Raw genomic sequence first — 18,520 nt, 5'->3', positions numbered from 1 at the left:
TAAAGAGATAAATTAAATAAATTAAATAATAAAAATAATAATAAAATAATGATGAATAGTAATGGAGGATATGAATAGTGTCACTCCATATTTGAGGTAATACTATTCATCCCCATTTTGGGGGCAAAAATGGGGGAGCATTGGAGCCTCGTTATGGCAAAAATTGCCCCCATTATGAAGAAATGGGGAGGGTTGGAGATGCCCTTATAAATACTACTCTGACCAATTTAATATTGCCAAAAAGTGATGGCCTTTATGCGGAGATGAGTAGCAGAGACGCGAATCCAGGATTTAAATTATATGGATTCAATTTTTAAAATATTTAGCATTGAATCCATTATAATTTTAAATTTATTAATTCATATCTACTATTTATTTTAATTTTAATAAATCATACATAAATTTAAAAAATCATGGGTTCAATTGAACCCGTATTTATAATGCTAAATTCGCCTCTGAGTTGAGCAGTAGTCATGCAAGGGGTTCTTGAGATCTTGAATGAAAGTGAGAAACAGTAACTATAATTTATGTGAGAAACGATTACATAATTTAATCAGCTCCAAAGACTACATGGACATGGTAGAAGTTGGTTGGTTCCCAATATGTTTTTGAAAAACGAAATATCACATGTTCATCAAAACTAAGAAGATACATTTATTGGCACTTTATTTACACAACTTCCATAATTTCTTAGATTTTTTCCATTTTTATGCATAAGATTTTTCGAATTCCTACTGGTCAATTCAAACTAACCTTTTCATTATATTTCAATGAGAATAGAATCAATCAAAGGTGTGAATAATTTTTTACAAAAATATTTATTCTTTTTTTTAAAAAAAATCAAAAAGTTTTAAATACATAGAAAGTTTCTATTTGTACTACTACATTAATTTAACCTTTAGTTCTTCTATTTCAGCATATTTAATGATGGTAAAATGAAAATGTTATTCAAACTACTACATTCGATCCATTTTAATTAATTTTTTGGCCTTTTTGTGATTCATAATATTTGATTTTTTCAGATATCAAGAAGGAATTAAATTTTTTTTTTTTCAAAGTTGATGTTGGAATAAAGAGCCTACGAGAATTTATTATATTTCTAATGAATAAATTAAGGTTAATATGGTCAATTTAATTATTAATTAATGATATAAGGTGGATTCCTTAATATGTGTGAAAACAACCAAAAAAATCAATTAAAGTGGACCAGCGGAATATGATTTTATGAAATAATATCCATTGTGTAAGAAAGTTATATATATAATTTTGAAATCAATTATTTTCTAAGGTTAAAATGCTTTCTGAAAATACCGAATTTTGTTTCCACGTCAGAATAACGGCGGGGGCAGTACTCAACTGAAATCTGGAAACTTCCACATTCTTCCCTTTCTACGACCTCTGTTTTCCAGACCCATCTCTCTCCTTCTCTTTAATAAATAAATATAACACACACCCCCTTAAATCCTTCTAACATATATCCCACAATCAAATTCCAAACACAAACTTCAATTATTCTACATACAACACAAATATTAGCCTGTTTATCTTTCTAACTCATCAAATTTAAGCTCAATTACTGGTAAAAGAGTTAGAAGATGGGTGCAGATTATTATAAGGTATTGCAGGTTGATAAGAATGCTAAAGATGATGATTTAAAGAAAGCTTATAGGAAGTTGGCTATGAAATGGCACCCTGATAAGAACCCCAATAACAAGAAAGAAGCTGAGGCTAAATTCAAACAAATCTCTGAAGCGTATGAGGTATTATATATAATTCTTGCTTCTTATTCTTCATTCTATTTATTGTTTTAAGCTACTAATCTCTGTTTCCAATACTTTGTTTCTTGAATTTGCTTATGTTATTTAGTATATTGAAATAGAGGAGGTCCATCATGTAATTAAAACTAGCTAGAATGGGGTTTCAATTGTCTATTCAAGCAGAGAAGTTTATGGGTTCGGGATTTTTTATCCTTTTACATATTGAGTTCTAAATTAATAATTTATTCATATTCAATAAATTTCTTAAGACCAATACAAAGTTTGGTCGAACCGTAGGCGAAGAGCTAGCTCCACCCCTGTATTCAAGACGGTATTTTCATAAGACTTATTCAAGATTGTTCTCCACTGGTTGGAACACTTTGGAATATTTTTTTTGTTTATGGAAAACTATATGATCACGTGTATGCAGGTTGAACTTAGTTTGGATTATGATTATTTGTTTAATTTGGTGTTAATTTGTAATTATCGTGCAGGTATTAAGTGATCCACAGAAGAGGGCAATATATGATCAGTATGGGGAAGAAGGGCTTAAAGGTCAAGTGCCACCACCTGATGCTGGTGGACCTGGTGGGCAAACATTTTTCCAGACAGGAGATGGACCAAATGTATTTAGATTCAATCCTAGAAATGCCAATGATATTTTCACAGAATTTTTCGGATTTTCGAGCCCATTTGGTGGGGGTATGGGTGGTGGTAGTGGGATGAGAGGTTCAAGGTTTTCTAGTTCAATGTTTGGTGATGATATCTTTAGTTCATTTGGAGAAGGCAGACCAATGAGTTCAGGTCCCCGAAAGGCGCCACCGATTGAAAGAACATTGCCTTGTAGTTTAGAAGAGCTTTATAAGGGGACAACGAAGAAGATGAAAATCTCTAGGGAGATAGCTGATGCAAGTGGGTAAGTAAACTAATCACTTTTTCAGATATGATATGCTTGTTCTTGATTGTTTGGCTTGTATAGTTATGTAGTCATGTTTGTCCTTTCTCTTAGTTCAGTAGTTGTTGTCCCTGCTTGTTCAACTTGCAAATTAGTATCTGCTGAATTCATTACGCTTCCATGAATGGATCGATTTCTTTTGTTGTTACATTCTTATTTTGATGATCCTTCTTGTCGTCTCATATGATTTTTCACTGTTGGGAGCCAACCTGATTGCAGACCAATGTCCATCAGGTAGTCTGAAACTTGTACTTGCTGCATATTTCGGGTGAAAGTTTTTACTTCCAAACTATGCTTCAATGTCAATAGCAAGCGTATTATAAAGGAATTAATAAGTAGGATATAAGGAGTAATCGATTAAATGAATAATCGGGCTTTGCTGAACATTCATGTGTCCGTAGACCAAAATTGAGCTTGTGGCTATAATTTCTCAATTGTTCAGTTGTGTAGAAATACTCGAAACAACTAAGTGATGTCCAAATCTTTTCATCTGGTCGAATTAGAGAAAGTTGTTACTATTGTTGTTGAAACTTCATCACTATTCTCCGTCTTTAATCTGGTCCTACTGTCTATGATTCAAATCATTACCATTTCTGTTGTAACAGCCTTATGTTATAGTTATGTTTAATCACCTTTTAGGTTATCTGACAGTGAAAAAACTTTTTACACCCGAAGTAAAACTCATCAATCGATATGCTGACGACTAATTTTTTCTGTGCAGGAAGACTTTACCAGTAGAAGAAATTTTGACCATTGACATCAAACCTGGCTGGAAAAAGGGAACGAAGATTACATTCCCGGAAAAAGGAAATGAAGAGCCAAATGTTGTAGCTGCAGATCTTATGTTCATAATTGATGAGAAACCACACAGTGTGTTTACGAGGGACGGGAATGACCTTGTGACCACTCAGAAAATCTCACTGGCTGAAGCATTAACAGGCTACACGGTCCATCTAACGACACTAGATGGAAGAAAACTGACTGTTCCTATTAGCAATGTAATACATCCAAACTATGAAGAGGTTGTTCCAAGGGAAGGAATGCCAATAGCGAAAGAGCCTTCAAAGAGAGGGAATTTGAGGATCAAGTTCAATATCAAGTTCCCAACAAGGTTAACAGCAGACCAGAAGACTGGAATCAAGAAGTTGCTTGCTTCTTAGGCCAAATTGTTAACAAGTACTCATAGTTAGTCTGCGCAATCTCTGTGTTCTGCTTTTCACTTTTCTTTGTTCTTTTTCTGTAGTCCTTTTTTCCTTTGTATCTTAGGTAATTGGTTCGAGTTGTAGTCTTCCTGTATTTAGCTACAAATTGTGAGTGTAAGACAATAAATGAATGATGTGACAGTAATCAAGGATTTGACATTTTAAGCTCTTCAAGAATTCTTTTCTAAGCTAAAGCTGGAGATGTCATAACAAATCTATTGTAGTAATCACTTCGCAGAGGCGGTTGGATTTAACAAAAAGCTTGTTGAAAAAAGTTGTATTAATGTACTTAAATTGCTATTCTATTCATTGATATGATTCGAATGTGTATTCTTAGTTAATATTTGTTATGTGACGTCGCTTATCAAGAATTCTGCGTACGCTAATACTGCTGCACGTGATCTTTTTCATCATTTGGTAGTAATAGTTCCCCAAAAATTAGGGACTATCAGTGGAAAACTCAAAGATGAATTTGGATAATAAAAGGTGAATAGCACGAGCAGTTTTTGAAAGTTCACATGTGATTTCCTCTTTTGAGATCCGAGGGTGTTTACTGTTTAGATAAGTTTATATATGCTGGTTAGAAGCATTTTTTGGTTTATTTACGCATTGGTTAATAATAAAAGTGTTTAAAGTGCTTACAAGTTAAGATCGATTAAAAGCTATAAATTGGTTGCTACTGGCATAGGAGTGCTTGAATAAACTTGTTAGTACTAGTTTGCTCCTGATGTCTTAGTAACCAGAGTCCAGAAACACCATTTCCCAAACACACCCTTTGAGTACATCGCCATACCATTAACGTCTTTTCATGTCTTTTGGGAAAAGCTTCAAGTGCATCTCAGTCATCTTAACTGAATCAAACACACCGATTTACTTATAATTCAAACACATAATACTTTTTATCTGTTATCCGAGATACAACAGATAAAAAGAAAGAAACAGTGTTCACGAGTCAAACATCTTCGCACTTCTTTTTTCTAAAATTTTGAGAACAAGCCTCATGATTGATTGCAAAAGGTGATTAAGTTTTAATGATAGGCAATTACTCTCTGACCTCTATCGTTTTTGATATTTACAAACGCCACTATTCTATGTTTTGCATGATAATTGGAGTTCTAACATGAATGAAGGGATCTATTCTTTGGAATCAAGTGACCACAAAATAGCAGAGAAGAACAAGTTGGTTTAACATTGCAGTAAACGATAAGGCCACTAATCATTAACATAGAAGTAAAAATGATCAGAAATGTGCAGCTGTGGAATTTGAAAGAGCGGTTGTATCAGCCCCCATATTACACAATTGCGCTACGATATTGGAAGTCGGACTAACCAATTTTATACTACTCTGACATCTATTATGAAGGTAAAATGCTAACAAAAATTGCTCCTTTTAAGACTATACACAAAGACAAGCCAACTCTCGGGCTTCATCTCAAAAGAATACCAAAGTTTCCCAAAAAGAAAAAAAAGAATGCAATCACACCAGACCTATGTGTGCTCGGGAGATCGACCATCAGAGCTATATTACGGTTGTCAAGAAAATCTTGGCAACCTCAATCACTATAATCTCTGGAGACTGAAGAGTCCGACTCTTGATCCTCATTGACGTCCTCATCCCTATCTGAGTCGTCCTCAACCATGTTACCATATCTTGCCATATTTTGGCCATGGCTTCCGTATCTTTCATCGTCATCGTCATCGTCATCGTCATCATCATTGTCATCGTCATTGCCATCACCAGCAAAACCATCCTGATCCTCATCTGACATTTCCATTAAATCACTCCTGTTAAACTCGTATGTATTTTCGGGAGCACAGTCATCAGAATCAGCAGCTTCCATACTATTACTATCATCATTTGTGGCTTCTATTCCTTCAACATTCATATCAAACTCTTCTCTCCCATGCTTTCTAGGTGGTACTACAAAAGTTAGTCGCCTGCCTTTATCACCCAAATAATCTGGTTGAATCTCTTCAACAATTTTCTTCTCTATTCTCCGCTTCCTAACAGTTCGGCGACCTCGTACATGTCTCTGTCCATGTGTTTCTCCCTGCTTAATAAGAACTTGAGTTAACGTCTCAATAGGCCTTACACCAGCCCTGCCAGATTCTGGTATTTTGCTAGCAGATCCTTTCTGCAGCCTTCCACGCGGACGACCACCTCCTCGCCCACGAACAACTTGCCTACTTCTTGAGCTGCTAGGCATACTGCTGAGGTAATCCCAGTTCTCTTCTCTCAACGGTCCATCTCGATCTACTTCTGTTGGTTCTACCTTTTGCAGATCTTTCATAGAAGCATACCCCAAAGATGGATTCTGTTCGCAAGAAAAAATAAGTCACCAATATAATACAGAAGAAAAGCATCATTAGCCAAAATATGGTATCAATTTTATAATGACAAGTATTATCCACAGTCCTAGATGCGATTCAATGTCACACCACATGCAAGTTGACAAATTGTATTTCACCAAATAAATCAACGACAGTATCATGCAGTACAGACAGACATGGATAAATAGTAAAACCCAACGTAATTAATAACAAAATTACTTGAACTAGAGGGGAAGACAACTCAACTGGAAGGCTATCTACTTTATTTTTTAACTCAGCCTCAGTTTTCTGCTGAGGATCATAGGATATCGAGGCATCAAGCTCCAAAAGTCTGAGAGCCACTGCACCAGTGGTCTGAGGTATCCAAGGGAGTTGTGGTACAGATCCAGGGTAAGTAGATTCACAAGCCGCATTTATCGATAAAGCACATAGACCCATCAATTCTTCTGCAGTCTCATAGTCGGCAGACAAGTAATCACGCATGATGACGCCCTCCAACTGAGTCAGAATCTGCAAAAAAAAATCCAGACAATCAAGAACATTTTTTTCTTGCATCTTCCAAGTTTGGAGGGGGTGTATAGAAACAGGTTCAGCAACATATCAAATCAGCCGAACTATTATACTGGAGGTTATTATGCATGTGGCACAGTGACATGCTTTCTACAAAGTACAGTCTTTAGATGATCCTAGCATCATTAACACAAATAATTTGAGGAACAACCAAGGTGTGAAACCAATTCCCAGATAAATGCATAACCTTTGCTTTTCTATTCAACTCTTTCTTTTCCATTTTCAACAAGTATAAGAAAGAGAACTCGCTAGGAAGAAATCTTGCCAACTCCTTATCATGCATAATAGCATATTCTTATTTCACTGAACTCACAACACCATAAAATAAATTGCAACTTGACAAGACACTTCAATCATTAAGCCTAAATCAGACTCTGACTCAAAAAGAAATTGATAAAGATGCAATTACTCTGTCCAAAAATTGATATAAGGGTACAGATGAGGCCCAATGCATCAATTTTCAGAGAAAACTCGTACATTGAATCCTCAATTTTTTCTTGTAATTGTCAAGAAAAAAGAACCTTCGATCTTTTGGAAATTCGAAAATACAGGAACTACATAAAAGAACTACAAATCGTATTTGCCCATAAACTAAATAAATCTAAAAATCATTTGAAAAAACTCGTAAGAAAAGATAAATTTGTTCAACTTCCCAATAATAATGCCATATAACATGAGCCAAAGGGAGTGAGATAAACCTGGAGAAGATCCTCAGGAGACAACGAATTTTGCAGCTTCATGCCCCATGTCTTTCTACAGTCTTCTGTCCAAGATGATTGAAGTGCCTCACATGGCACATAAACCTGTCAATTCCAGAGCAAAAAAATTAAATACTAAAAATCACACTGGAAGAAACTAAAAGCTGTCAACAGGGTGTGCCTCATATGTACTTGATTTTCACGTCTGTCCAGACATTAGAAAGATAAACACATAAGGAGTAAAGTGAAAGTGAACAGCCTAACAGAAAACCAGATTCTCGGTGATAGATCTCAAAGAATCTCACCTCAAGGAAACTCAATAGGGCCTTCATCAATCTGACTCTTAGAGGACAAGCATTTGAAACCGCCAATTTATTGTAATCAATTTTCAGATTGTCCATAGAATCCATTGCCTGCTCTGGGAAGTCAGTATTCATGTCAACTTTGCCACTCATCCTGTTGCAAGAAGGGCAGTTGCCCTCTTCTGAAGGATAAGAATCTAAACAATGGCCACAAATGCCCAAAAGCGGCAAGCACCTTTTCTTCCCATATCGCATGGCACATAATATTGATGAGCTGAGACATTCTTTCCACATCCAGCTCTGAAAGCCTTGGTATCTCTTGAAGGCATTCTTTCTCTCTTCCTCATTCTTCCCGAGCTCAATTTTAAACGACGAAGATGTTTCCCAGCTATCAGAACCCATACCATAAATGGTACTGCTAGGACTGTCAGCACCTGCACCAGAGGCTGGGCTTGAACTAGCTGCAGAAGATTCATTTTTACATTTGTTTCCATGTTGAACTATGATATCATCATAAGACATGTTTCGTCGCACACGTTCCTTGAAAGGACCCTCAATCTTTTGCAACATAATATGCAAATGTGATTCCCTGACCCCTCGAGTATCCAAAGAAGCCAAAAGACAATCAAATGCCTGCAGGTAAAATAACAGATTAGTAGATAAACAGATAATAGCTAGGTCTGGTATACAAGACCTTGCTAAGATCTATCTAACTATACAGGGTGTTTCCTTAACCCCAATAACTTTCCTTAGTCAAGAAACGCAACAAGTCCACAACACTTGTTACCCAGCATTTAATTCTTTTTAAACTTTGAATTCATCTAGTTCTTCATTTCTTTAGTGAGTCATCTCATTGTTCTTTGTATTATCTTCTTCAGTCATAAATTACTTTCCATTTCTTACACCTAAACACAGAAACAACCTCTTTGCAGAAATGCAAGGTCAGGTTGCATACAATAGAACTAACTTGATCAGTCCCATTCTCGGACCCGCCCATAGCGCAAGCTTAGTGCACCGGGCTGGGCTCCTTTTTGTTCCTAACCAAATAGTGCAAACGTCTTCCCTTCCGTAGAACATATATTCAACCATACTGAACCTGCTATAATGATTTGTTCACAGCGAAGTGTATTCTGAAACAAGAAGGAAGGAACATACCTCTTCAGTGTCAATAAGTCTCCAGCAGCCATGAGGTGATTCAACAAATACCCTACCAGAACCAGGATCTTCACTAGAACCAGAGGCAACAAGTAGCCAGTAGCGATTACGTCTGCGGTCTTGACCTAAAGGCAATGACCTGTATGCATACATTTCTTCTGCTTTGTGGCCAATAAAAGACTTTAACTGCATGCGTGACCTTTCTGCTGTATTCCCACTTGGCTGTATGGCCAATTCACCCATGAACGTTTCTTGTGCCACTGAACTCTTTTCAGCAGAGATGCTTTCAAAGTGGTTCTGAACATTGTCTACAATAACAGCAGATTCATCCTTAACCAATGTGGTTGGTGCTGTCCCTTGATTTTTACTGTTTGGAAATCCCAATGGGCTTTGGCTGCCCTCTACCACAGCATTGAAGGAACTATCATTAAATTTATTGATTGTCTCCTCCTTCAATCGTCTTTTATCCAACTGGGCTTCAGCCCACATTTGTTTTTTCAAAGCATTTGCGGCATCCAGGCGATCCTGCAAAACCATCTTTCTTAAATAGCTGAAAGAGACAGTAATGGTCACTACTGATGAATTTGCCAGATTTATTACCTCAAGAATTACACGGATAGAATTCCCTTCATTTGCTATGCCAATCAAGGCAACAAGAGCTTTTAGACGCTCTTCAACACATAGGTCAGAGTATTCACCTTCAGTGAGTCCTTGAACCCATGGCTGACCTGCTTTGCTCTCATCAATTTCTGAACATTCTTGGCTAGGATTACTTCCCTCAATACCTATATATAGATCATCAACAGCTAATGAAAAATAGTGTTTTCGACAATTACTACACAGTGCTTTCACATTAAAAAGGGCAAATAAAGCGTAAAATAAATCAGTAGTTAAAACTATGTCCTTACCAGCAACATCAACTCCAATTTGTTGTGCAACCTCATCAGAGGGCTTACTTTTTCCATTCACCAAGCAGGTGTCAAGTATGCTGCATTTCTCGCTATTCTTGTTTGCACCATATGGAGTACCCAGGTCATCGACTTCTGGGCCTTCAGCAACATCACCTTCACCTTCAGAATCATCATCTCTTTCCTCATCTTCAGCATTTTGTCCAGAGAGAAATCCATTAGCATATCTTTGTATTTTCTCCTTGGCTGCTGAAATAATTGCATCAGCATCAGCAGGATCCTTCCTGAAAGCAAGTCGCACATTGTACGTTGAAGGAGCAATTCTTTCAAAAAGTATTGGATCCCTTGATAAAGCAACAGATATAGAGGCTTCTGGAGTCTTGCTTGTTGAAAGGTCACGTAGGCCAGATTTCTGGGAACAAAAAGCAGAGAAGTAAATTAACAAGAAAAATCTTCAGACATATTGAACCAATTAACATAAGAGACAGCGACAATGTGCATTAAGAGAACAGTTACTTGAATCCTTTCCGCAATATCTAGAACATTCAAGCCCTTGTCTCCCACGAGAGCGAGAACATGGTAAGCAGCAAATTTAACAGTCCCTGGTGTCAACCGATGCCTGGATTTGCGCTGCGACATAAATCCTTTTTCTTGCATAATTGCAACAGCTTTTTCAGCTGCCGAACCACTTCGCAGAGTGGATACAACATCTTCGCAGCCTTTAGTCTGCATAATAGGGAAACAATACCATAATTAGACATAGTGCACTATCTATTTGACATAGAATGTCAAAGACCGGATGCAGGTACCATTCTAGGATAAGAGGGAGCTCTCTGATGATCACCATGGAATTATCATTTAACAGCAAACGACAGCATCCCATGAAACAACAACAGTTAAGCCTCAATTCCAAGCAACTTAGAGTCGACTATATGAATCCACAGTAACCACGTCGTTCCATTTAAAGACAGCATCTCACCACATAGGTCCAAAAGGTAAAGCTTCCAATCAACGCAGGAACTATACAATATCAGCTAATCGAGATAGTTGGGAGAGCAAATGACTTGGGATGATCTACTAAAAGGTGATATAATTTATGGCTAGGAAGCTAGTTTCCATAATCAATCCATCAGAAGCAGATTGACTTTGACTTCCCCACTCTCTCATCCAATTCTGTACCACAATTCCAATTCGTAGACCTACATAGCCACATACATACCAACATTTTCTTTTTGTAACGGTGGTGTCTAGACCAACTTAAACTCACATCGACTATTTCCACCAGGTAACCGCTAGCAAAAAGACCAGGTACCTCTGCTTAACCAGGCTCAGACAAATGGGTAGAAATCACCTAGTGCGTTTTTGTCTCTACTGGGATTTGAACCCTGGTCTCCCATGTTTTCACCCACTGCATAGACCGCTAGGCCACACCCTTTGGTGCGACACATATATCCCAACATAACATGCATGTACATGAAAGAAACAATGGTTGGAAACGACAATTGAACGACGAAACAGTCTGGCTCCTAGTGGTCCAAGATGATTTCAAGACACAAGTCTTGACAAAAAATACTGTGATAGCAGCTGAATAAGCTATGATCAAAACTAGGCAGATTAGCAAATGGACCATGAACTTGAGCTAATATTAATCAGACCACTTATCTGGTAAAGACATAGAAATAGCACTACCACCAGAATGAAACATAAGATAACGACTTGACACAACACAAAAACAACTGGAAGAAAGCATATATTCAAATTGCAACTACTGTCAGTCCTAGGGCTATAGCAGAGAGCAAGCACAGAATTTGGAAACATTCAAGGAAAAGGAACTATGCGGTTTTTGCATTATGCATCTCCATAAGCTTTGATCAACTTCAAAATAACCAATTATTAAAAAAAATGCTATATCTCCGTCTGCAGCAACCAACATCAAAATATCCCACTACATAGATTATTACCAAATACTAGATCTTAAACCACATATAAAAATAGAAGCCACGATATATTAGCTAAGATGAAAATGAGGACAGAAAATGTAGCACCTCATCAGAATCATTCAAACAAGCCCTTTCTCTCTTTTTCTTCAATGGAGGTCCAAATCCAGCAGAGAGCGCAAATTGACGCAGTACTTCAGGCCATGTCAAAGGAGTTAAGTGTTTCTGCCAATTGCGTATGTCAAAACCCCAAAGATATGCCTGTCAATGAAGTCCACAAACTGGTAAGCTTTGATCATTCTACAAGAGAGTACATTATGGCCTACCACCAATGTAGTATCGTGGAAAAACACCCAACATGGGTGTGTTATCCATGAACTTGATAGAAAAAGGAGAGTACATTACGGACTAAAGAGGAAGTATGCACAGGCAGTGATTACCCCTTCAACTATTTGAGGATGTCCACCTTCAGGATTGACAGCACTATACTGATTTGTTCCAGGCCCACCAGAAGGAGTTCGAGCAACATCTTCAATATCTTTTATAATCAGTTTCAGAAGAGCAATATGTATCTCAGCCAACAATCTGGAATCCTGAAAAGATAAAGCAAGTAAACTAAGGCAATCAGTGGCCCATCATCCAGCCTTTTTAAAGAGATAGGACAACTTGGAAGCCCACAGGAACATGCCGAAAAAGCAACTCAGACCCTGAGTTCACAGTTAATTTCAGCCAAAGGTACTCACATAGTCATGGAAAGCTTGAAGAAATTCATCAAGAGTGAAAGGCCAAAGCCCCAGAATATCTGCAAAATTTAAGCAGAATCTCCAAGCCTGTAAAAAATCAGAAGGTTTGATGTTTAGTTCAAAGGCACTAAAGAGACCTGACTCAACTGAAAAGAGCAAAATCAATATAGAATTACCATCCCTCCGTCCAAGTAAAGATGACCTACTTTACACTTTGGTCTACCCCAGAAAACACTCACCTGTTTCTTTAATATCTAAATTTCAGTCCCTCCTAAAAGTCAAACTAATATAAACCAAATACTACTCTACATCATTTCAAACTTAATGTGTAACATCCTTTCAAGTATTAGCATTCTCTCCCACACAATTTAAAAATCAAATGAAAAAAGATTAAATCCACAGGTGTCATTTCAGAGAGAAAGGCACATGACACTACCAGTTTGCTTGTAACATTACAAAAGACCCTTTAATATAGATGTTCAAGTAAGACAAACTTCTAAAAAAAAGTAAGATAAACTTGAAACTTGCGAAAGATAGAAATTCCTATGTTAAACTGACTAAAAGCATTCACTTTCGATTTTATATAACCCGGATGAAAAAGGAAGTCTCTCCACCATACTTAACCTATTTCAATCTGAAACATAAACAGGCTTTGCAATGATTGGTTTAAATCCTTGCACCAACCCATGATGAAGTACAGATTAAAAAAATAGGAGTAAATCTGCGGCTTATATAATCATCAAAATTGAAGTGATCATCGTCTCGATGTGTACTTGATAAGTTGAAGGATAAGAAAAACATCAGCCAACTAGTGACATAGACAAATATAAATGAGCCATTTAAATGATTAAGCAGCATACCATAAGAAGATTCCCAACATTGTCATCTGAGGCATTCCAGGGTTGGATGGAGAACGGCTTTTTCAATTGGACAGACTTGGGAGGGAATTCACACAAAGATTCTGGATCACATAAGATGCATTTCAGCAACAAACCAAAAACTTCATCACCTTTGCAGATAAGCAGCTTAAATAAAAGAAGAGAGAAGAGAAAAGAATGAATTACATGTAGAATTTACTACTTCAAACTGGATTACAGTATAAAACTTATACCAGCAAATGCAGGTAATCACTGGCTTTTATGGAAGCCCTACCATCTAGCATGCACTTTGTAAGAGATACAGGTCAAAAATGCGACAAAAATGAGGTTCCAACATATGTTATTAACTAATCTGGAACTAAAGCCTTAAAACTAAAACATGCATGCAGATTTAATTTTCATTGCGACAGTCAAGTTAACAAACTCCTACCTCGAAATGACTCAAGGTTCTGCAAAGTATCATAATCAAGAGACGCAATTGATAGTAACCCTTTGCTAGAAGCAGCCAGATCCATGAGTTCCAAGCGCTCATCCTCAATCAGCTCCATCGATTCTTTAGCAATTCTGCGCGCCATTGCCCTCTCCATAGCAACCTTCTGTTTTGCAGCTTCCCTTTCTTTTCGAAGCTCTTCTTTTTGCTTCTTCCTCTCCACCTATGGATTACAAAACCAACAGTACCGGGAAGAATTAAATTAACAGATTTTGAAAGAAAAAATTAAACGCGCCGGGAAAATAAAATTCTCATTCTGAATACCTACCCTCAAGAGCTCTTTCTGCAAAAACCTCTCCCTCCTCTCCATTTCACGCTTTTCCTCGCGCTGAAATCGCTCCTCCTTCCTCTGCTGTTCCCGCATCAGCCTTTGTTCTTCCTTTCTTCTTTCACGATCCTGTCTCTCCATTTCCTTTTTCATTTGTTCTTCCCTCTTAAAAGCAAATAGTAGTGTGTCAGTTGTAACAAGAAAAATAGTTTTTCATTGTTTACACTTTTCCAAGGAGATGCAGAAGGTACATATCCAGAAATGTAAATATTCCATACTTTCCGTCGTAGTAGATCTTGCTTCTCAAGTTCTTTCCTGATCCTTTTTTCATTGGCTTGAACTTCCTTCCCAATTCGAGCTTCTTCACTCAGCTAGAAACAAAAAAGAAAAAGGCTATTGCAAAAGACGAAGAGACGGAAACAGAGTGGGGGAAAGGAAGTGGCTTCTATGGCAGCATAAAGATAAAGAATTCTGAAGGTTCAAGGTACCTTGCGCTTCCGATCCAATTGCAACATGTCCTCATTACTAGGGACAAATTCATTATCCATCGGAGGTGATGGAAAGCGTCCCTGCCTGCTCTGTTGAGACATTACATTAATGCTTTGACCTTCAACGCCACACTCCCTAACAAAATGCCCATTCCCTTGCATGATTGGCAAGTTTTTAGAAGGACCGTCAACAGGTGAATCATAAAGGTAAGGGGCTGCAATTTGTCCATATTTATCAGATACAATCTTGGGCTCAGCAGGTTCACGATGGCCACTTGTCAGAGCCTGAATATCAAGTAGAACAAAGCTTCAATATCAAATTGACATGCTAATAGATCTCACTTTCAAGTTTTTCCATTGATAGGTTATTATCCACAGCAAGCCTATCATGAGGTATCTTTTACACTACGTCCTAGATAATAAAAATTAATATTAGCAGCATTGCAGCAATCACGCAAACTGAAAGTGAAAATACTGGTCTCATATGCAATGACTACACGAAAATATATAAAAAATATCACAGGACTCGGGGGCTAAATTACGATGGAAATAAGCGAGGCAATTATTCTAAGGCTAGGAGCATCAAACGAAATAAATGACTTGCGAAGCTATCAAACAGGGGTTTAGGAAAATCCAGTGGACAATAGCAGAAGAGAGTAGCTCCTCCAGAAGACAGAAAGGATACAAAACAGTACATGTCCTATAACCGCTCAAAGGCTTTTTGCAATGTGAAATACCAAGAAACTGATCTCTTTATACATACCGGAGATAGAGAGAGAGCTGACCCAACATTAATTTGTTTAGCATCATATGATCCATATAATTTGCTGTCATAAGAGTGCCTGTAATGGTCCCGGCGTTCTTCCATCTCTGTGCCATACATGACAAACAAAAGATAAAAAAAGTCAGGAAACAATCCGAAAAAATTGCTTTTGATCCAAAATGAAAAGGTCTGAACGAAACATTGGGAGGCGATAGGTTAATAGCAGACAACACATTAGAAGTAATCTGAATTGATAAGAGGGTCCTATAAAAACAAGTGTGTATGAATAGTCTACGCTGTTTAAACATCCAGCGGCCTATGATGGATGTAACACAACTGCAGGGGAAATGAGTAGAATCCCTTGGTCATGTTTCCAGATTAGGTAGGCAAGCTTAAGGAGTGCAACTCACAATGCAATGTTTTGATATATACTGAATGATCTTGATCTCATTTGAAATTCACATACAGGCAAGGATATTCATTACTTCACTTCCACCATTCACATCAAGTTATTACTGCTCTACGTCCCAAAGGCAAATTAACAGGAATCCAAAAGTACTCCAAAGAGCAATTTACAAACATATATGATGCTAGAATCTCATAAAATTGGGGAAGAAAACAACAAACAATAATAAAAAGCACTCAATAATGCAGTGTTCTGGTTGAAAATAATCTTCTGCCTGAAAAGATAATCAAATCATGTTCGTCAAATCAAGTTTGGACTTATATGACACCGAACTTTATGCCACAGAGCTAATGCTCTTTCAAATATAATCATTATTAAGAAAACAAATATGCATTCACAAGCATATGAGATAACATCATGAACTACACCTACAAAGACATGGAAAGATGGGAACCCAAAGGAAAAAACAAATTGTCAAATTCTTTCATTTCAATACCAATATCCAAATCTAGAAGACCGATATTGTACATGCATTAATATTATAATATCTCTAATAACATAAAAAATTAATTTACCAATAGGTGTTCCAAATGCACCAGGTGGCAGCTCATCAAACTCTACCCCAAGAATAGGACCATCTTCACGTAAAGGTTCTCCTAATTGTGCCTCTATACAAGCTATCACCCTGCGCTCCATTGTCCTCCTAGGTGATTCATAATATCTTATAGGCGGTGTTGGCATACCATCCCCATTATCAAACCGACTTGACCCTGACCCTGACCCGGACCTTGAAGCTGATCCTGAGCCATGATCACTAGCAGCTTCAGCAACCATTAAATCCTCCCTAGGTGACACTGTCAAATTCCTCCTCCCACCTGACTCACCAGCACGTGGCTTCTTTTCTGTCCCCCCTGATGTGTTTTTATCCTTTAACCTCCTGTGACAAAACCACATCTGTAATTGCCGGTCCGTTAGACCTAATTTTTCTGATAGCTCAGCTCGAGTGGCCTCAGATGGATACGTCTCCACTGCATAAATCACAAAACAAAACAAAAGAATTAATGAACCAAATATCACAAGTATAAAACCACAAACACATAAAAAATTTGATAACTAAAGGTTCACATCAGTCCATGCATGGTAATGGCAGAAACTTCTATAAAGACCAAATATTTGTCTACCAGATCTCTAAATCTATAATATCATTCAAACCCATGACTGGTTCAAACACATATATAAGCAGAGTAGATAAATAAGCAAGAATTGCATATTCCACAGAAACATTACTTCGAAAAACTCCTTCAACACACAGAGCATAATCAAAAGGCAGAAGTACAAAACATACACCATAACAATAACACTACTAAAGAACCTAACCATATAAGAGTACAAACATGGAATGATAAGAATCCACAGAAAGACCCAAAATTTCACCTATATCCTAAAATCAAGCATAGTATCCCCATCCCAGCTGTTTCCTAGTACATAAATATGCAAACTAGACAAAATCATCTACTAATCTCATTACATATAGCAAATAGACACATGTGAACAGCATAATACACCAAAATCTCCAAGATTTCCACATCTAGAAGCAATTTAAACAAACCCCAGATCAAAAAATGAAGTTCAAAAGTGAAAGATAAAGAAGGCATACTAGCATAGACTCTTTCTAGGGTTTCTAATTGAAAGGGAGTCTTCATCTGCCGTTTTGGTTTCTTGGGTCCTTCGGATGAACTCTGATTAACGTTCCTATTGCCTTCCCCTTCTGACCCACCATCCATTTTTCAGATCTTTCTTTCAAGAAAACCCTAAAAATCCAATCTTTATTGAAAATAAAACAACCTCTTTTTACAGATGGGTAACCATATATTCTTCCCGTGACAGCCAAGAACACATGAATGAAAAATGATGAGGTAAATAATAAGAATAAATAGAAAAGAGAAAAAAAAAAATAAACCCAATACAGAAGGGAGGCGAAAGAGGAAGAATAAGATGAAGAAATTGAATAAAAAGGAACAGTATAGTAGAACAAGTCCCTCTTGTTGGTTCCAAATTCCATGTTCTTTCGGTGTGTAATTGTTGTAATTTTTAATTTTTTCCAAATTTCGTTCGTTTTTAAAAAAGGAATTTCCGAAACACGTTACAAGGGTACATGTACTAACTTCTTTTCTTGTTGTTTAAAACAAAACACTTTGAGTTTTGAGTCTTTTTCTTTTTTTTGACAACGAAATCAAATGGAAATTTTTATGTGCGAGTTTCATTGATTGAGAGGCACTTTTGTTTCTCTGTTTATATTATTTTTTTTACTTTATTTTTTTATTTCTATTTAAAGTTGGACTTTCTGGGTTTTTCGGTACTTTCAGGTTTATCTTCGCTTGTAATCTTTTGTTTCACATCTTGCTTGAAGAATCTTCTCTTTTTCGTGTGACTAATCCGATTTGTGAGGCTCAGGAATTTGTTTAAGTGGGCTCCACCACTTTTTGGGCCTAATAGCATCTTCATCATTGGGCTCACCATATCAAACACTCTGATTGAAATGGGCTTGCATTAATGAAAGAGTATTTTCAAGAGAAAGGTATATTTTGGTCGCTCTCAAAAATAATAACCTATAAAATTTAGGAAATTTTATCTCCTATAATAAATTATTACACTTTATTTATTATAAA

General features: G+C 37.0%; 2 protein-coding genes across 4 annotated transcripts; one reads left to right on the top strand and one right to left on the bottom strand.

The window, feature by feature from the left end:
* Positions 1-1,459: 1,459 nt before the first annotated feature.
* LOC104106592 (uncharacterized) lies at positions 1,460-4,091 on the top strand. The gene is made up of 3 exons (XM_009615167.4): positions 1,460-1,760; positions 2,252-2,673; positions 3,434-4,091. Exons 1-3 carry the CDS (start codon positions 1,596-1,598, stop codon positions 3,870-3,872), a joined length of 1,026 nt encoding a protein of 341 aa, XP_009613462.1. The 5' UTR covers positions 1,460-1,595; the 3' UTR covers positions 3,873-4,091.
* A 1,020-nt stretch (positions 4,092-5,111) lies between these two features.
* On the bottom strand, positions 5,112-17,913 carry LOC104106591 (homeobox-DDT domain protein RLT1). Of its 3 annotated transcripts, XM_018774288.3 has the most exons (19): positions 17,509-17,913; positions 16,427-16,879; positions 15,446-15,552; positions 14,683-14,967; positions 14,473-14,565; positions 14,195-14,359; positions 13,867-14,089; positions 13,419-13,519; positions 12,559-12,645; positions 12,256-12,408; positions 11,924-12,076; positions 10,395-10,604; positions 9,879-10,290; positions 9,571-9,755; positions 8,971-9,495; positions 7,819-8,448; positions 7,514-7,618; positions 6,465-6,755; positions 5,112-6,229 (listed from the first exon to the last, which is right to left on the bottom strand). In XM_018774288.3, exons 1-19 carry the CDS (start codon positions 17,633-17,635, stop codon positions 5,468-5,470), a joined length of 5,067 nt encoding a protein of 1,688 aa, XP_018629804.1. In that variant the 5' UTR covers positions 17,636-17,913; the 3' UTR covers positions 5,112-5,467. The 3 variants fall into 3 exon arrangements, with proteins under 3 accessions (XP_018629804.1, XP_018629803.1, XP_009613460.1); XM_018774287.3 differs by having other exon boundaries at positions 9,571-10,290; XM_009615165.4 differs by having other exon boundaries at positions 6,492-6,755; positions 9,571-10,290.
* Positions 17,914-18,520: the final 607 nt, after the last annotated feature.

The sequence above is a fragment of the Nicotiana tomentosiformis genome, chromosome 2 (genome assembly GCF_000390325.3).
Source record: "Nicotiana tomentosiformis chromosome 2, ASM39032v3, whole genome shotgun sequence".
Lineage (NCBI taxonomy): Eukaryota > Viridiplantae > Streptophyta > Magnoliopsida > Solanales > Solanaceae > Nicotiana > Nicotiana tomentosiformis.
Note: the sequence above shows the minus strand (reverse complement) of the source record. Positions and strands in the feature narration are given on the sequence as shown.

Coding starts and splice junctions, on each gene's coding strand:
- LOC104106592 (XM_009615167.4), top strand. CDS start 1,596: ATGGGTGCAGATTATTATAAGGTATTGCAGGTTGATAAGAATGCTAAA. Junction 1,761..2,251: donor AAATCTCTGAAGCGTATGAG/GTATTATATATA, acceptor ATTATCGTGCAG/GTATTAAGTGATCCACAGAA. Junction 2,674..3,433: donor GAGATAGCTGATGCAAGTGG/GTAAGTAAACTA, acceptor TTTTCTGTGCAG/GAAGACTTTACCAGTAGAAG.
- LOC104106591 (XM_018774287.3), bottom strand. CDS start 17,635: ATGGATGGTGGGTCAGAAGGGGAAGGCAATAGGAACGTTAATCAGAGT. Junction 15,553..16,426: donor TGCATTTGGAACACCTATTG/GTAAATTAATTT, acceptor TGTATGGCACAG/AGATGGAAGAACGCCGGGAC. Junction 12,409..12,558: donor TTCAAGCTTTCCATGACTAT/GTGAGTACCTTT, acceptor TTATCTTTTCAG/GATTCCAGATTGTTGGCTGA.